Source organism: Heteronotia binoei, chromosome 15, assembly GCF_032191835.1.
Source record: "Heteronotia binoei isolate CCM8104 ecotype False Entrance Well chromosome 15, APGP_CSIRO_Hbin_v1, whole genome shotgun sequence".
Lineage (NCBI taxonomy): Eukaryota > Metazoa > Chordata > Lepidosauria > Squamata > Gekkonidae > Heteronotia > Heteronotia binoei.
The window spans coordinates 36,576,350-36,595,952 of NC_083237.1; the positions used below are offsets into that span (position 1 = coordinate 36,576,350).

The 19,603-nt window shown below is 47.1% G+C and overlaps 1 protein-coding gene and 1 pseudogene across 1 annotated transcript; both read left to right on the forward strand.

Moving 5' to 3' along the window:
• The first annotated feature begins 1,489 nt into the window (after positions 1-1,489).
• On the forward strand, positions 1,490-11,301 carry LOC132583396 (olfactory receptor 5B21-like). Its single transcript, XM_060255045.1, has 2 exons — positions 1,490-1,504; positions 10,363-11,301. The coding sequence occupies exons 1-2, from the start codon at positions 1,490-1,492 to the stop codon at positions 11,299-11,301; spliced, it is 954 nt and encodes a 317-aa protein (XP_060111028.1).
• A 1,471-nt stretch (positions 11,302-12,772) lies between these two features.
• LOC132584715 (membrane protein BRI3-like) lies at positions 12,773-13,367 on the forward strand (annotated as a pseudogene).
• The last annotated feature ends 6,236 nt before the right edge of the window (positions 13,368-19,603 follow it).

The following is a 19,603-nucleotide window of genomic DNA, read 5'->3' on the forward strand; positions in this document are numbered from 1 at the left end:
CACCCGTGGAGCCTGATGTACCCGGAACGGTTCCTACTGGCCCTACGGGATACCTGGCCCACTGGCGATTCCCTGGATGATCTGGTAGAGTCCTGGAACGATGGACTCTCCAGAGCTATCGAGGTGATCGCACCCAGGCGCCCTCTGCGCCCCCGCTCGAAGCCGTCGCCCTAGTTTAACCGGGAGCTGCGGCAATTAAAGCGGGGTCTCAGACGACTGGAGAGGCAATGGCGGCGTACTCGAGACGAAGTGACCCGAACATCTTATAGAGAGAGTTTGAAGGCTTATGAGATGGCAATCAAATCCGCAAAGAAAATATTCTTTGCGGCTAAGATTGCGTCCGCAACTTCGCGCCCGGCACAACTGTTCGATATAATTCGAGGACTTACAATGCTGCCGCAAGGCAGACCAAATTCTATTGAATTGGAAATAGGCTGCGAGGCTTTTGTGATTTTTTTTGCAGATAAAATCGCATCAATCTGCCCCGACCCCCCTGCCAGTTTTGAGACAGCTAGTGAAACCGAGGCCCCGAGCCTGTCTTCGGATTATACTCTGGATGGTTTTAGCCCCCTCAGCCTGGAGGAAGTTGACAGGATTCTCTTATCTGCTCACCCAACAAGTTGTAAATTGGACCCATGCCCCTCCTGGCTTATTAAATCTTGCCAGAGGGATCTCAGATATCCTGTACGGGATATCATAAATCGATCCCTGATGGAGGGGCATTTTCCAACGCCGCTCAAAGAGGCAGTGGTCCGTCCCCTCCTAAAAAAAACATCTTTAGACCCGGCCCAATTGGCACATTATCGGCCGGTCTCAAATTTGCCCTTTTTGGGCAAACTTATTGAGAGGGCAGTGGCGATGCAGTTACAGACCTTTCTGGAGGACGCTTCCGTCCTTGACCCATTTCAGTCTGGCTTTCGCCTGGGTCATGGGATGGAGACGGTGTTGGTTGCCCTGGTAGATGACCTTCAGCGGCATCTGGATCAGGGTGGCTCGGCGGTGCTGATGTTGTTGGACCTGTCGGCTGCGTTCGATACGGTCGACCATCGGCTACTGACATGCCGCCTTGCCGACGCGGGGATTCAGGGGTTGGCTTTACAGTGGCTTTCCTCTTTCCTTGATGGTCGGGGACAAAGGGTCGCGATTGGGGGGGAACTATCCCGGAGGTGCACACTCGATTGTGGTGTGCCCCAAGGGGCGGTTCTCTCCCCGATGTTATTTAACATCTATATGCGACCCCTTGCCCAGATTGCCCAAAGGTATGGGCTGGGGTGTCACCAGTATGCTGATGACCCCCAGCTCTGTCTGCTGATGGACGGCCAGCCGGTCTGCGCCCCAGAAAATCTGGATCGGGCACTACAGGCCGTGGCTGAATGGCTCAGACTGAGCGGACTGAGACTAAATCCTACGAAGACAGAGGTCCTTTGCTTGGGTCGTCGGGGACCGGGGGGGGGGAATCCCCCTGCCAGTTTTTGACGGTGCGCTGCTGATGGCGGCAGACAGGGTCAAGAGCCTGGGGGTACTATTGGAGCCTTCTTTAAAGATGGAGGCTCAGATAGCAGCCACTGCCAAGTCCGCGTTTTTTCATCTTAGGCGGGCAAGGCAGTTGGCCCCCTTCCTGGAGCGCGACGACCTAGCAACAGTGATCCATGCTACGGTCACCTCGAGGTTGGACTACTGCAATGCCCTCTACATGGGGCTGCCCCTGTCCCAAACTTGGAAACTGCAGCTGGTGCAGAATGGCATGGCCCAGCTGTTATTGGGTCTCCCAAAGTGGGGACACATTCGGCCGGGTCTTTGGACCCTGCACTGGCTTCCAGTGATGTACCGAGTTTGGTACAAGGTGCTGGTCATTACCTTTAAAGCCCTATATGGCCTGGGACCTGCCTACCTGAAGGACCGTCTCTCCCCACATGTTCCCCAGAGAGTGCTGAGATCAGGAACCCAAAATCTTCTCGCTATCCCTGGGCCAAAAGAAGCCCGCTTAAAATCCACTAGAGACAGGGCCTTCTCTGTTATGGCCCCTACATGGTGGAATCAGCTGCCGGAGGAGGTGAGGGCCCTGGGGGACCTTGTTCAGTTCCGCAGGGCCTGTAAGACAACCCTCTTCTGGCTAGCTTATACCTAGCTGAGACGAGAAACTCAATGTAGCTTTGCCAGACTCCTGTTCACATAGCTTTGTAATGTTTAATGGTTTTAATGTTTTATCTGCTCTAAATGTTTTAATTGTTTATATATTCAAATAATTGTTTAATTTTATGTCTGACTAATTGTTGGGAGCCGCCCTGAGCCACTTGTGGGAAGGGCGGGATACAAATCATAAATAAATAAAAAACAAAGACAGTGTAGAGTACTCAATCCTGTTAAATCTACCATTTATTTTTAAATACTGTGTTATAATAACTATAATTATTATTACCTTCAGTTTGTATTTTGTTTATTTTGTTTTTAAATGTTGTTTTTGCTCTGTATTCTGTCCATTAAGCTTACGATGTTATTTCTGTTAATCTTCACGGTAAACTTCTTGCGTTATGGATTGTAAGCTACTTTTATGCCTCAATAAAATGTTTAAATGTGAAAAAAAGTCTATCAAATAGGATAGCAGATGGTAATGCATTACATCTCGTTAACGAGAACGCATGCTGTTGCTATGGAGCTTGCAGAGAGGAGAAATACGACGCTAATTTCCCTACTGAAAGAGGAAGTTCAAAATTCAGCTGGGAGCAGGACTTGTTGGCCAGGCTATATAACGTTTGCATTTCAATATCTAGAATTCTGAGCTTAAGTTTCAAAAAAGCTTCTTTTAAGGATAGCATAAGAAGTGAATCTAAATCAATGCCCATAGATTTTATTTTCCTCTCAATAAATACTAGCCAATTTGACAAATTAGATTCTGAGAGCAGTTGATATAAAAGGCTCTCTAAGTCAGAGTGGAAATGTAGCCGAAGCCAGTATTTAAGTGACATTAGCCATGCTTGTGTTTCCACAAGATTCGTCCCTGTTTCTAAACACAAAACTGCATATGGAACACACTTTGGGAATCCCAGAATTTTCCATAGGAATTTTGATTGGACACCTTCAATGTTATTATCCAAGGCTGTGATCCACACTAGGACCCCATATAAAAGCTGCGGTATCACTTTAGCCTTAAAGATTTTTAGCGCAGCTGGGATAAACTGATTGCCTCTGCTGTAAAAGAAGCGCTGGATAGCTGCAACACTAACATTGACTGACTTAATTATACAGTTACGATGATTAGTCCAAAGTGTGTTATATTGAAAATGAATTCCTAGGTATTAGTAGTATTTTACTTGTTCTATCTCTTTGCTGCCTATTGACCATTTAGTTGGTTTCCAAGATTTGGAAAAAACAACAATTTTAGATTTGTCATAGTTCAATAGGAGCTTATTGCTGTTAAGGAAGGTGATATAGCAAACAAGCAAACGCTTTAATCCATTTCTGGAACAAGAAAGTAAGACTGTATCATCCGCATATAACAGTAAGGGAACATGTCTGGCACCAAGTTTTGGACTATGATGGTCAGTATCTGACCGTTTTCAAATGGGTTTGTCTATGTTTGTGTCTCTTCTTCACAATTCTGTAGACATCCCCCTACAGGCTGGAAGTGTTATGGAACAAGCTATCAAGCTTGTTTATGGGTATCTTTCCTTGATTTTGGTAAACATATATATCCCTCCTGCCCTAGATAAATCGGCCCTTTTACATCATTGGGAACGTTTGAATGTAATTGTGAGTGAATTTGAAACCAAATTTCCCTCTTTTGAAATAATAATAGCAGGAGATTTTAATGCAAGAGTGGGCAATGATGATAAAATCTTTTCTAAGGCCCTTAACCTCAATCTAGATGATACCTTACCACCTTTTTTTTTCCTATAGGAGGCAATCTAAGGATAGCTATTCAAATTTGGCAGGCATTTGCTTTGCCAAATTTTGTATCCAACACAATAGGGTCTGGTTAAATGGTTTGGAAAGATTTTCTCATTCGGGGGATTTTACATTCATTTCTAAGAAAGGTTGCAGTATAATTGATTATATTACTGTTCCTTTCTCACTAGAATTTTACATAAAAGATTTCTGTATAGGTGATCTCATTATTAGTGATCACCTTCCACTTATCTTGACCCTTCATACAGAATCTTCCCCAGACTCTTCCCTTAATCCCTCTATACACTTGTTGGAGTCTACATCTTTACCAAAAATCTGCTGGAATAGTCAGACTGAACAAGCAGCTCAGTTACTTTTAAATTCTCATTCCCTTTTAAATCTTAGAAGGGTTTTAACCACCGCAACGAATTCTTCAGTGCCTATGATTCTCTAGTATCTAACATTCTTAGTTCACTAAATATTAAACCTAAAAATGTAAAAAAGGGAAGAAATATAAAATCTCTGCAGCCCTGGTTTGATGAAGAATGTAGAGCCGTTAAAACTCTGTTGCGTAACACCTACAAATGTTACCGCGACTCTGGGGCTTTGTCTTTACCATCAGAGTACTTTGATCTTAAAAATCAGCTGTCCCAGGTTAAAACGGATAAAAGGAAGTACTTCTTCACCCAAAGGGTGATTAACTTGTGGAATTCACTGCCACAGGAGGTGGTGGTGGCCACAAGCATAGCCACCTTCAAGAGGGGTTAGATAAAAATATGGAGCAGAGGTCCATCAGTGGCTATTAGCCACAGTGTGTGTGTGTGTGTGTGTATATATATATATATATATATACATGTGTGTGTGTATATATATACACATGTGTGTGTGTGTGTATATATATATATATATATATACATGTGTGTGTGTGTGTATATATATATATATATATATATTTGGCCGCTGTGTGACACAAAATGTTGGACTGGATGGGCCATTGGCCTGATCTAACATGGCTTCTCTTACGTTCTTATGTTCTTATTATAAGCAAAAAGAATGATTATGCTAAACTTCAATGGGAGGAGCTATACCAGGCCATAATCTTAAAGAACTCTAAAAAATTCTGGTCTATTGTATCCGGTGCCCATAGAGTTGATACCCCTTCTATGTCTGCCATTTCCCCCAATGTCTGGTACCAATATTTCTTCTCTATGTTCTACCAAAGTAAACTATACACTTCTAGACCTTTCAAACTTTCTCAGGTAGATCTTCCAGAGTGGCTTAATTCAATAGTGGTTCCAATTTATAAAAAAGGAGATCCCGCCATTCCAAATAATTACAGGCCGATTAGTCTCCTATCCACCATTGGTAAATTATATTCTAAGTATCTGCTGAGGAAACTTGAACAATGGATGACACGAGAAAAAATTCTTGGTCCGGAACAGCTGGGTTTTTGTAAAGGCAAAACTACTCTCGATCATTGTAATACTTTGTCCCATCTAATTTCTAAATACACTATTGGGAAAAAGATGAAATTGTATGTTGCCTTTTTAGACTTAAAGGGAGCATTTGATTCAATTGACAGAGACCTGTTGTGGGATAAACTGGAACAAACAAGTATTGATAAAAGACTCCTTATGCTCATTAAAAAATTATATACTTTTTTAGCATGTCAACACAACAGCAAATTGATACCGGGTGCCCAAAGCTCATAATGGGAAACCTTAGAGGGGTGGATGGAACAAGGCCTGCAAGCCAGAGCAGACCTGTTTCACCACAGCTTTTCCCCATAATCGTGAATTGTTTCTTAAGTTAAAGACTGATTTTGCACTCACCCTTACGCCGCTCTCACATCTGTCTTCTCAGTGCAGCGTCCTCCCAATTTCCCACTATTTGCACCGGGGCTGCAGCAAACATCGTGGTTTTCGTGCAGCGAACAGAAACCGTGAGAAACCAGTTTCCATTTGCTGCATGAAACCACGATGTTTGCTGCAGCCCCGACACAAATAGTGGGAAATTGGGAGGACACTGTGCTGAGAAGACAGATGTGAGAGCGGTGTGAGTGCAAAATCAGTCAAAGGCATGAATGGCAGAGTAACAACAAGCCACAACCAATTTCTTGTATTGATTTCTCTCATTACAAGGTTTCCCTCAGCATTTCTTGCTTCTCCCACCTGAGACTATGTTGATGATTTGAGTGCATTTTTAACATTTCTCAAATGGACTCATTCTAACTACATCCCCAGAGAAATGATGCAAATTGCGCCAAGTTGCATCATTTCATAAGCAATTTGCTATACAGTTAAGTTGTGAATAAGAAGAAATAATAGATAAAAAGGCACAGCTAATGAAAGGAAGTTTTTGACATCAGAATTTTTGTCTGAAAATGCCAGTGGGATGAACAAGATCAGCCTTTTTTGTCCTGCAAGAACTTGGGGGAAATGTCCTTGTGATATTTCCCCGTGTGTAGGCCGTTACAAGGATAGTGACAGACCCATTCTATAAATGTGGGCTCATTGTGGAGGGTTCAATTTTCAAAACAAAGGAATTTTTTCCAGTTATGTGAGTTGTCTTCTGCTTACTCCTCTCTACCACCTTGTGGGATGTCCCTCAATTTGACTTCTCTCTCTCCCCTTAGATAAAAAAGGAAGCATTTGGAGACAAGGTAAGAGAATATTGTTGAACTAACAAAGTGCAGAAGAGGGCAGCCAAGGTGATTAAGGGGTCGGAGCACCTTTCCTGTGAGGACTAGCTAAAGGATCTCAGATTTTTCAGTCTAGAAAAATAATAGCTTAAGGGGGAATTTGATGGAGGTTTATGGAATTATGCATGGGGTGGGGAAACTAGATAGAGCTTTTCCCCGTTGTCCCATAATTAGAATTTAGGGGCAATCAAAGTAATTGTTGAACCACAGGTACAAGAGGGACAAAAAGAAACACTTCTTTATTCAATGAGTAATTTAATTGTGGAATTCACTGTCAAAGAATGTACTGATGGCCAAAAGTATAGATGGCTTTAAAGAGGGTTAAACAGATTCATGGAGGACAGCTACTTCTAGCCATGGTGAGTTAAGGGGACCACCTTGCACATAGATTATGAGGGCAGACTTGCATATAAAGAGATGACTTTGCTGCCATCATTTATAGTCATAGCCCCAAAGAAATTTTGGTTGGGATACAAACAGCTACCTCTTGCATGGATAAAGAATTGAGAAACCATATACTGCTATTGACTTTCTGATGCACTGCGGAGCTCTGTTGTTCGCAGAAATAAACTATTTATGAAAATAGCTAATTTTCAACAGTGGTTTGGCAGGAAGACTGACCTGGATGTCCCAAGCTAGTCTGATCCAGCCAGACCTTGGAAGCTAAGCCCTGGTTATTATTTGGAAGGGACACCACCAAGCCTAGTCCAGGGCTGTTCCATTGAGGCATAGATGGCTAATCACCTCTCTTAGACTCTTGCCTTGAAAACCCTATGGGGTTGCCATAAATCAGCTGCAACTTGATGGTACTTTCCATCACCAGGAAGCCTGGATGGCTGTTGTTAAATAGAAGAGTCACCAAATTCCTTACAAACAGGATTTTTAGGAGACTGGTCTGTGCCAATGGTTCCTTTCTGCCAGTTTCATACTTCCACATGTCACTGTTACACAGCTTCCTTAATGTCCCTTGCATCTTTGTCCATAAACTGAATTAGAAGTGCAGTTAAATGTGCCGGCAGAGGAACCACATGAAAATTTCTGGATAAACAAGTTTGGATCCACTTAAGCAGAGACCTGCAAGTTTATGTATGGGAAGGTGCAAGGGTGTTATGTGTGGGATCTAACTCGTTTCTCTGCCAGTAAAAATGGAAAGGAAGGATCTTGGACCTTTCAGTATTTTTATAGGGAAAAGAATACAGATATCTTCCTTAGGAGACATGTTACATCAGTGCTAAAACAGATCCAATGGGAAAGTATTCCATCCCCATACAATTGATATTTAGACTGGCAGACAGAGCATAGACAGTATATTATCCTCCCGCAGGTACAGGGGAAGGGGGGGGGGGCCTGAGCTGACGCTGAACAGTTTAGTTTCCCTAGAATGTCTCTGCTTTTGGTGTCGATCTCTCTCTCACACACATGCATATGGGAGTGGGGGAAGAGAGAGAGTGAGATGGATTCCTGGGGGTGGGTTACATTTCCTCTGCCTGCCCCCTTCCTGGGACTGCATAGCCAGCCAGCTTCACATGCTGTGCATTGCAAAATAATACAAAACCCCAAATAAACTGCTGTTTGCTACCTTGCTCCCATTTCCTCAGCAGGACAGAGACAATTCTCTACCTAAAGAGCATGATTGTCAGCTGATAAATGAACCCCTAGCTGGAAGAGGTGAGGGAGGCGGGGAGTTCCTGACTCATCTGTGGCTTCTCTCCTGGGGGAGATGTTAGGGGTCACTGCCCACCCAGGTGTGTTTGTGTGTGTGGGTGCTAGAAGGCCTGAGCTCTACAGCTGACCAATGACTTTTTTGTCCCCCCCCTTCCCTCCCCGCCCCCATGGTTCAACGGCTGAGCATCTGCTGGATGGCAGAGCATCTGCTTAGCATGCTAACAGTCCCAGGTTCAGTTCCCAGCATCTCCAGTTCAAAGGGTTAGCTTCTACATGATTTGAAAGACCCTCTGCCTGAGACCCTCTGTGAGCTAGGATCTCATCAAGTAGAAGGACCATGGCTCAGTGGGAGAGCAGTTGCATGGGGGAGGGGTGCTGTCTAGGGCCCCCACACACACACACACACCATGGGCCCAGGAAGCTGCCTCCACTTGGAGCAGACGAGCATGACCTTGCTGGGTTGAGGGAGTTCTAAATCATCTCATGCTGCAGAGAATATATTGAAGGGGACAGGGCTGTGATACCTCACACTGTGATGCTGGAGAAGAAAAAATGTTTCCAGGAAGGTCTAAGCATAGAGAACCTGCCTGATTTTTTTAAAATAAATAAATAAATAAGAACAAAGGTCTAGCACTTCCTGGCTGGGAGCAGAGGATGGGATGCTCTCTCTTTGTTCTCCCCGTGTTCTGTTTACGGAGACAGCAACAGGAGGGAAGGAGGAATGGAGGAATGGAGAGCTAAGCCAGTTGGGTTTCAGTATCCAGGAACTAGAGTTGCTTTCTAAAGTTAGTGCAGATGTAGGACTCTGATCACCTGCCTTCATCCCGTGGAGGATAAGATGGACTTTCCCCATGTCCCCTATTTTTCTTCCCCCATTAACCGTGTTTAGGCTGGTGTGTCTCACCATATTCAACATTGCTTATTCCCAGAAGTTATTTATGTATCATCTACTTTTAACATATAGAGGATAGCAGGGTTCTGGCTGTGGAGTCTTAATGATTCTGTGATAGCTCATTTCCCCATCTGTGAGTATAAGTACTTTTTTCTGTTGTTCCCATTCTTTAGTATGGGTGATCCAAAGAAGTGCCCCTTGCAGGTCCAGAGGAGGCACCTCCTGGCTTGTTTCAAGGCACCTGTTCATCAAGGTTGGGGACAGCCAGGACTTCTGTTTTGTTTCAGAGAAGATATATTACTGGGGAAGAAGCTAGATTTAAGTGGTGGTGGTTTGAAAGTGGGCTTTTTTTTTTTTTTTGCACTGTACCATATTGCAACGTGCACTGCATAAATAATTTCATTAAAATCTGTTCTTTATGAATCCTGCTCCTTTTTTTTACTGTTTCTTAAAGTAAAAGATAAAGGCAGTCCCCTGTACAAGCACCAGTCGTTTCCGACTCTGGGATGACATCACATCATGACATTTTCACGGCAGACTTTTTACAGTGTGGTTTGCCATTGCTTTCCCCAATCATCTACACTTTCACCCCAGCAAGCTGGGTACTCATTTTACCGACCTCGGAAGGATGGAAGGCTGAGTCAACCTCGAGCCAGCTACCTGAACCCAGCTCCCAGTGGGATCAAACTCAGGTCATGAGCAGAGAGCTTGGACTGCAGTACTGCAGTTTTACCACTCTGTGCCATGGGGCTCCATTGTTTCTTATCTAATGAAAAATTATTATTCTGTTAGTGTATGGTAACAGTACTCCAATAATATTTAGTTTGGATTAGGGTCAAATGGTGGTGTGGGGGGGGGTAGCATTGTGACTCTTTGCAGCCCTGCTCTGACCCTAGATCCATCCAGATGCTTTAATGGATGATCAGTCATGTACAGAAAGAGGCAGAATCCCTCCAGTTCAAATTGCCCGGTATCCATCAGTGCCTGTTTGTTTTCATTAGTGACTCCTACTCTTCCCTAAGCAGATCTAGCCAGGAATGAATAACTCAATATCCTTTTGAAAGCTGTAGAAGGCTTCTGAGCCATAGCTAATATGAAGTAGTAATGAATTTTCTGCAACCAATGTTACCCTTCTCCTGCTTGTACAGATCTTCCTGCCATGATGGAATCCCTCTGTGATTGTTCTTCACTCTGCTATGCAGATACATAATTCACTGAGAAAATGGAAAGAAAGAACCAGACAATTGTGACAGAGTTCATTCTCTTGGGACTGTCGGATGATCCTAACATCCAGTCTGTCCTTTTTGCTACAGGGCTGTTGATATACATGTTTGCATTAGCAGGGAATCTGGCCATTATTGTTTTGATATGGACTGATCAGCACCTCCAGACTCCAATGTACTTTTTGCTGAGGAATCTAGCCATTACTGATATTGGCTATGTCAGCTCCACCACGCCGAAAATTTTATGGAATCTCATGTCAGGGCACAAGACCATCTCCTTTGCTGGTTGTGCATTCCAAATGTTCTGCTTTTTAATTACAGGAGGTGTTGAAGGTGGCCTATACACAGTCATGGCATATGATCGTTATGCTGCCATTTGCCACCCATTGCACTACACGTTACTCATGAACCAGTCTGTGCTCAGATGGCTCCTTGCAGCATGTTGGACCACTGGAGGAGTTAATGCCACTTTCAATACTGCCTTTGTTTTCTCCTTGAACTTCTGTGGTCCCAATAAGATAGTGCACTTCTTCTGTGACATCCCACCTGTTTTGAATCTGTCTTGCTCTGACACTTCCCTTGCTGAACTGGTGACTTTTGTGATCTCTGGAGGCATCTTGGTAGCATCTGTCTCTATCATTTTTGTCTCCTATGTCCTGATTGTCTTAGCTGTACTCAAAATCAGTACAGCTCAGGGCAGGATGAAGACATTCTCTACTTGTACCTCTCACCTTACTGCAGTGAGTCTTTCCTACAGCACAGCCATCTTAATGTATGCAACACCTTCCTCTGTACGCTCCAGGGAAGTTGACCGTGTGATCTCTGTGTTGTACACCGTCACCAATCCTTTGCTGAACCCTCTAATCTACAGCTTCAAAAACAAAGAAATGCAGGCAGCACTTCTGAATCTTCTTGGAAAGAAACAACATTCTTAGTTGTAAAAGCACATCATTTAATTGCTAGATGCAAGCCTGGAACTGCCTTAAATTATAAAACATTACAAAAATCCATTTATGAGGAAGACCTGTCTTTTATCATTTATGATCCACAGGTGCAATGCTGAATTGACCCAAGCAACTACACTGGCTAGCATCCTACTTCCTTCCCCCCTCCCTGCATTTCCTTGGCTGAAAATGTTATTGAACATTCAGATGGGAATGAAAGAGAAGGAGAAGGGAGATATTGCTGTATCCTTACGATACTGCAGAACTGTTACTCTTAATCATCTGTCATAATTGTTAAGTGCATCAGTTCCTGAAGCCCTGTTCACAAGTTACAGAGAATGCATATACAATCGATGCCCAGTGTACATTCCATTGTCCTCTATGTGTATATTGGCTAACTCTGATGTTACTTCAGCATACATACAGCTGAACATGTGATAGAAATCCAGCAGTTCTTCAGGCATTGGTCCCCAGTTTCTCTTGTAAAATAAGCATATGTTGACTCTTCTCTAAAAGTCAATCTGCATACAGGGCATACATGCATTCACTGTAACCCATGAAGAAGGCTTGAGACACATTACAGATTTATAATAATTATATCAAGTTTTTAAAAGATAAATAGGTCTAAGAAAAGCAGGAAGGAATCAAAATACATCAAGAAATATTAACAGTGAACACCCTAGGGGAAAATATTTTATAATGAAAATACATTTGAATTAGACAAAGTTATTGACTGGAATTGTTTAGCTAGAATCCATAGGAAAGAAATAAAAAGAATTTTAAAAAAATCAAGATTCTTTGTAAATGGTCAAGAAATGCATGGAGCAGGAGATAGGATTGCATCATCATTTTCCCCAGGCCTTCTGGAATAAAGCCAGGACTCCCAGGGTGAGGTCACACTTACATTAAATCCATCAGCAACCCATCTTTAAAGCGCCGTTATTTCGTATGTCAGATAATCCGCCGCATCCTGTTTCCCGATCAGACAGCTGCTGTTCCTTTACTGTTCCGATGGTATGCCGTGTTGATCCCGTCCCCTGCTCGATCACACAGCGCCCTCCGGAACTTCTTTCAGATGGCGGCAATCCGCATTAGTGCAGGCGCAGTGCTGGGCTAACAGAGGGTGTGTTTCTGCTGAGAGCATGCACGTTTGCAGTAGCGGGGTTTCCGGCTATTTAAGCCTTTTTTTTTTTGTTTCCCCGGCAGCTCTATCGATATATCGATATATCGTTGTGTCGAATTAGCGTTGCCTCTGCCTTGCGGGGCGTGTGCGGGGTGGGATCTTTTTGCAAGCGCCGGTTATTATTTTATTTTATTTTATTTTGCAAGCTCTCCAGCTCTAGCGCTGCTCCCTGGGCGCCTCCTGCCTTTCCTCCCGTTGCAAAAGCCGGGTGCAAAAAGTTGGCTCAGCAACGTTTGCCGATTCTCTGGCTTGGGGAGGGCGGCTCGCCCTGCCTGAGCAATGGACAATAAGCCCCTCTTGCAAGACAGACCCCCCGCCTACAGCCCGGCCGCCCAGGGAGGCGGCTATGAGTATGGGCAGCAGGGGGGCTACGGGACCATCCCTTCAGTCCAGCCGGGCTTTCAGCCGCCGCCCTACACGTACCCCACGGGGTCCCCCACAGCCTACGTTGTTCCTCCTGCTGCTTCTCCGCATGCCTACCCCAACACCACCTACACGATAATCCAACAACCTACAACCACTACCTCGGTTGTAGTAGTAGGTGGCTGCCAGCATGCAGAGTCGGAGTCCTGGAAGACACACTTTCACCTGTCTCGGCGTCTTTTGCGCGATTGCCTTTTTCCCTAACGGAATTCTTTTCTGCCTTGCGTTGAGGCAACGGAGATGCCCTAACTGCGGGGCGATGTTTGGTTAAGGGCTCCATCGACGACACAGACGCACAGAGGCTTTTGGGGAGCCGTAACTGTATTGTAGAACCTTTTCTCCCTCCCTGCCCCCCCCCAATGTAAATGCCATGTACAATCACGTTGATGCTTCAGAGCTGATTTTGTATAAGTGTGACGAAGTGAAATCTTTTGCATGCAAAAGCTGTTCCAGGGGCATGTCTAATGCAGGGTGCGAAATCCTTACCCGGCTTCTTGTTTAAATGCACCTTTTGAAAAAAATTAAATAAAAATGGCTCTTTTTTTTTTTTGCACTACTTTTCGGAAAAGATCGCCTCACATGCTGGAAATCTCGATACTCGCATATCAAGATTTCGATATATCGCTATTACGCAATAAACTAAAATATATAAAAAAAAAAGGCCGGGCACGCACGTTTCGGAAGCCCCCCCCCCCCCCAATTAAGCTTAGGAATACAGCCGCTAATAAGCAATTTTTCCGAGTTCCTTCCTTCGATGGCGCAGTGATATGCATTTTGTTCGTGGCGGGAAGCTGGAAGCGGGAAGCGCTGCTGTGACTCAGCAACGATTGCCCGTTCAGATGCTCCAGAGCGCTCAGGAAGCGCTCAGGAAGCGTCTTGTTCCGGATTAAAAGCAGTAGCAAATTAATCCGCGAGCAAGGCGCATCAGCGTGGAACGGGCACGGGCTAAGCACGCTTCACAGATGTGGACGTGTGAACGTCCGGGTAAAATCCGACATGCTTGCGGGCTAGGGTGGCCAGACCGTCCCGGGAGCCCGGGAATGTCCCGGTTCTGGCCCCCTATTCCCGCCTCCCGGGCTGGCTATACCGGGACCATTTAGAGGTCCCGGTTTAGCCAGCCCCGGAGGCGGTGGGCCGCGGGCGCCGGCGGGGAAGGCGGCGAGTGAGGGAGGGAGCGTCCCTGCGCCTGCGCAGGGCCCTGCGCACGCGCAGGGATGCTCCCTCCCTCACTCGCCGCCTTCCCCGCCCGCGCGCGGGGCCCGGCGGCGGTGGTGGAGGCCTCTCCGTGGCCTCCGCTGGTCGCTGGAAGCCCTCCAGAGACTCTGGAGGGCCTCCAGCGACCAGCGGAGGCCGCAGAGAGGCCGCGGAGCACCCGGCGCTGGTCCCAGAAGGCCTTCCAGAGCCTCTGGAAGGCCTTCCGGGACCAGCGCCGACCAGCGAAGGCCTCCCCGCAGCCTCCGCTGGTCCCTGGAGGCCCTCCAGAGTCTCTGGAGGGCCTCCAGGGACCAGCGGAGGCCGCGGGGAGGCCGCGGAGCACCCGGCGCTGGTCCCGGAAGGCCTTCCAGAGCCTCTGGAAGGCCTTCCGGGACCAGCGCCGACCAGCGAAGGCCTCCCCGCGGCCTCCGCTGGTCCCTGGAAGCCCTCCAGAGTCTCTGGAGGGCCTCCAGGGACCAGCGGAGGCCGCGGGGACGCCGCGGAGCACCCGGCGCTGGTCCCGGAAGGCCTTCCAGAGCCTCTGGAAGGCCTTCCGGGACCAGCGCCGACCAGCGAAGGCCTCCCCGCGGCCTCCGCTGGTCCCTGGAGGCCCTCCAGAGTCTCTGGAAGGCCTCCAGGGACCAGCGGAGGCCGCGGGGACGCCGCAGAGCACCCGGCGCTGGTCCCGGAAGGCCTTCCAGAGCCTGTGGAAGGCCTTCCGGGACCAGCGCCGACCAGCGAAGGCGTCCCCGCGGCCTCCGCTGGTCCCTGGAGGCCCTCCAGAGTCTCTGGAGGGCCTCCAGGGACCAGCGGAGGCCGCGGGGAGGCCACGGAGCACCCGGCGCTGGTCCCGGAAGGCCTTCCAGAGCCTCTGGAAGGCCTTCCGGGACCAGCACCGACCAGCGAAGGCCTCCCCGCGGCCTCCGCTGGTCCCTGGAGGCCCTCCAGAGTCTCTGGAGGGCCTCCAGGGACCAGCGGAGGCCGCGGGGACGCCGCGGAGCACCCGGCGCTGGTTCCGGAAGGCCTTCCAGAGCCTCTGGAAGGCCTTCCGGGACCAGCGCCGACCAGCGAAGGCCTCCCTGCGGCCTCCGCTGGTCCCTGGAGGCTCTCCAGAGTCTCTGGAGGGCCTCCAGGGACCAGCGGAGGCCGCGGGGAGGCCGCGGAGCACCCGGCGCTGGTCCCGGAAGGCCTTCCAGAGCCTCTGGAAGGCCTTCCGGGACCAGCGCCGACCAGTTGTGGGGCCCAGGGGGCCGGCGCAGCGGCACGCTGAAGCAGCCTGTCGGTCACTTCCGGGTTCCTGTCCTGCATCTCGACCTGTGTTATTAGTGACAGGCTGCTTCGGCGTGCCGCTGCGCCAGCCCCCTGGGCCCCACAACGATGGGACCAATGCCACAGGGACGGGCTCGAAACACTCTATAACCCCTCAAAAGAACAGCAGTCTAGCTCGCTTCCCCCGAGCCCTGCCGCCATAAGCCTCAAGGGGGCTCATTTTGTGGCATCTCCCGGCGGGAGGGTGGCACCCGCACGGGACACATATCAAATGAAAGAGGGGGCGCAGGGCTATCAGAAACAGCCGGCGGAGGGAGTCGGGAGAGCACCCCACTGGGGGATCCACACCCCGAAAGGTGGCGCAGATAGAGCCAACAGAGCAAACAGGACAAAATAAATAGGCTGCATTATGCAGCACAGTTGAGAAAGTGCCTTATCCCATATACTGATGAAGTATATACAGGATTTCAGAACAAAATTGTTTCTGGCGGTGATATTTGGGGGATTTTTGGGGATGTCACAGGAAGTGCTGTGAAGTCACTTCCTGTTTCCGGCAGTGGCATTTGGGGGAAATGATGTAATTTGGGGGAAATGATGTCACAGGAAGTGATGTCACTTCCCATTTCCGGCAGGTGACGCGGGGAAATGATGTCACAGGAAGTGATGTCACTTCCTGTTTCCTGTGGTGGCATGACATCACCGGAAGTGATGTCACTTCCCATTTCCGGCAGGTGACGCGGGGAAATGATGTCACAGGAAGTGATGTCACTTCCTGTTTCCTGTGGTGGCATGACGTCACCGGAAGTGACGTCACTTCCTGTTTCCGACGGCGCGCGCGCTTTGCGCGTGCGCACTCCTACCTTCCCCCCCCAACGTGTCCCTGCCTGGCCTTCAGACATTATGGTCACCCTATTGCGGGCTCAACTCATGCCCATAGCGGGGTTTTTTGGACGTCTGACCGCACCCCCATGGGTGTGAGACCACCACCAAAGTAGCCACCATCAAAGATATGACAAAGTTGGTCACTCATCCCTCAAATCTGCCTCTCAGCCAATGGTGGCACAGAGGCTGGGTCCTTTGCCTTTTAGATCCTGCTGCTGAATACCAGGTCAGTAAATGGTAAAAACTACTGGCATTCAAGAATTAATCCTGGAAGACCAGCCTGACTTCACATGCATATAAAAACTTAGTTGGATGAGGCTGGGGCTGCAAATCTGACCCAGCTCTGTCTTCCAGATTTCTCTATGCAGCAGCAAACCAGGTTGGGGAGATGTGGGGAGGAGACATGGTGACCTACCATGTGTCCATTCCACTGTCAAGATGCCTCATCCAGCAGTCCACCTGTGTTTTTATAGGTGGGTGACTAGGACAAGGTAGGAATTCTGATGGTGTATCATCCACTCCACTGCTCAGCTGTCTCTCTTCCTGAGCTAGTTAATCTGGATTACGGCATGTTAGTGGAAACACCAAGAATGGTGGCCCTGAGTAATTTTAACATCCATGCTGAGACCAGGCTGTCAGGAGTGGCTCAGGACTTCATGACCTCCATGATGACCATGGGCCTGTCCCAAGCAATTGCTGGCTACACATCTGAAGACACCAACCTTGTTGCAAGATTTGAAGTCAGTTTTTGACTGTATGAATTGTCCCAGAATTATGCGCCTGATGAAGCCTTGTTGAGAAATGGCTTGCTATTGCAAGCTATCCATAGCGCTTCCTTGCACCGGGATGACTGGATTGATTTATTGAGACCTTTAAATGAACAAGGGGAAAGAGCAATATTCCAGTGCATTATGATTAGTTCCTGTATGGGAACTTCTGTTTTTTTGAGTCTGCATAGAATCTTTCTAGGCTGTCTGTGTACAACTTATGTTTAAATAACTTTTTAAGAATTCAAAATAATTTATATTTGTAGAACTTTATTATATACTTTTTGCAAATAGAATATACATTTTATAGCATTTGGCCATGAGCTTTTGCTTCTGTTTCTGACCACACACATTCAGCAGGGCTATCGATGAAGAAGGTCATCTGGATGTGGGAGAATTAAAGCTTACTCCCTTGTCACTGTCAAGTCGATGGATTCAAGAATGAGTCAAAGTTGATACTAAGTCTTCATTTATTGATAACCGGTACTCTGGCACAAGCCTCTAGCTTGCTAAGAATGACACCAATACAGTGATACATGGGTTTTAAGGTACACTTCAAAAACATTCCTATGGGGGGGGGGAGTTTACAGGAGGAAACATCCACACACAACTACTAGATACTTCCTCAGACGATAGCTGGCAAATGCTCTTGAATTGTTATGCAAGGCTTCCTCCCACCTCAGGCCCTGAGAAGGCGCTGGCTAGTTCCTTCACCCCAGTTACAAATCAAAATAAGAAAAGGGGGGAAGGGGAGCAACTAAGGTAGAACATTAGCAGCAGTGGATCCATTAAGATTTTAACAGGACCTATTGCTTAGGCCATGATCCCCCAGTCTTAAGTCGTTATTAGTCGATCTTGATATACTGCCCCCCTTAAGCTGACCCTCTCGGCCTCTGAGGGTGTTTAGATAGAAATTTCTTGATAAGGTCAGGGGCTGACACATCTTTCTCTGCTACCCACTCATTTTCACTAGGAGGGAAATATTTCCATCTAATTAGATAATATAGCTTCCCATGTTTAAGCTTTGAGTCCAAGATTTCCTGGATCTCATGGTGACTCTAGCTCCCCATCTGGATAGGTTGGGGTGCTTCCAGCCGAGGATGCCAAGGGGAACAACCAGGGTCTTTCCAAAGAAGACTGCAATGAAAGACAGGGTGCACTTTACTAAACATCTTTGGCAGCTCCAGCTCTACTGTAACTTTATTTATCACCCTCTTGATTTTAAAAGGACCCTGGTATTTGTAAGCCAACTTTTTGGATGGCTGAGTGAGTGGAAGGTTTTTTGTAGACACAAACACTGAGTCTCCTACTTTGAAATCCCAGGCAGGGACATGGCTTTTGTCATATTGCTTTTTATAAGCTTCTTTGGCTACTTCCAAGTTCTCCTGTATTTCCTTCCAACTTTTAGTCAGTGTGCCCCACCATTGATCAAAAGGGCTCACCACTTTCTTTACTTCCCCCCCTGGTAGCAGCGGGAGGGGCTTTCCCTCATACCCACTCACGGTCTGAAAGGGGGAGGCTTTGGTGGAGCTGTGGACACTGTTGTTATAGCAGTACTCTGCGAAGGGCAATAGATCCACCCAGTTGGATTGTTGATTGTTTATATAGCACCTTAAGTACTGCTCTAGAAGTCCGTTCACACGCTCAATCTGTCCGTCCGTCTGTGGGTGGTAGGCGGAACTCAACCCATCAGTTTACAGAACTCCTGCCAGAAGTTGGCAACGAATTGTGGGCCGCGGTCACTAATCACCTTGTCGGGGATTGGGTGTAGCTTGGCTACATGGTTGAAGAATAAATAAGCCAGCTTCTTTGCGGTGGGGAGTTGGGCACAGGGAATAAAGTGGGCTTGTTTGGAAAAAGTATCTACTACCACCAATATTACTGTTTTGCCATGAGAGGGTGGTAGTTCTACAATAAAGTCCATAGAGACTATCAACCAGGGTCTAGAGGCGGTCTCCAGCGGTTTGAGTAGCCCAAGGGGTTTCCCTCTCCTTCTTTTAGCCATTATGCAAATAGGGCAGGTAGACACAAATTCAGATACATCCTTTTTCATGGAGGACCACCAAAACTGCCTGTTGACCAGATGTAAGGTCTTGATGTACCCAAAATGCCCTGCCAGTTTGTTGGAGTGACAGAACTGTAATACTTCTAATCTCATGGTTTTAGGAACGTATAGTTTTTCTCCTTTGTACCAAAGCCCATCCTCTCATTTTTGGATTTCCCCTGTCCGTTCGTCCCCCTCCTTTTCAGTCTCTGCTGCCATTTTTTCTGTTCCCCACCTTTGTAGTTGCTGCTTCTTTTGTGACCATGTAGTTGTCAGCGCAGGGTTCATCTAGGCTTCAACAATGAATGGACTCTTTTCTTTTTGAAAATAAGTTTCATTTATTGAATACACAATGTTACTCATGCAGAAGGTCTTTGAGAGTGATAACGTATGGGGAATAAGCACTAGCATTTATGGGGGTACATCAAAGCCTGGGGGGCTTTAAATCATTCTCATAATAAAGTTACATTCTGCTTTCAGAGGTGTTTGATTCACACACTTGTTATCTCCCTCTGGCTGGGCCATATCCAC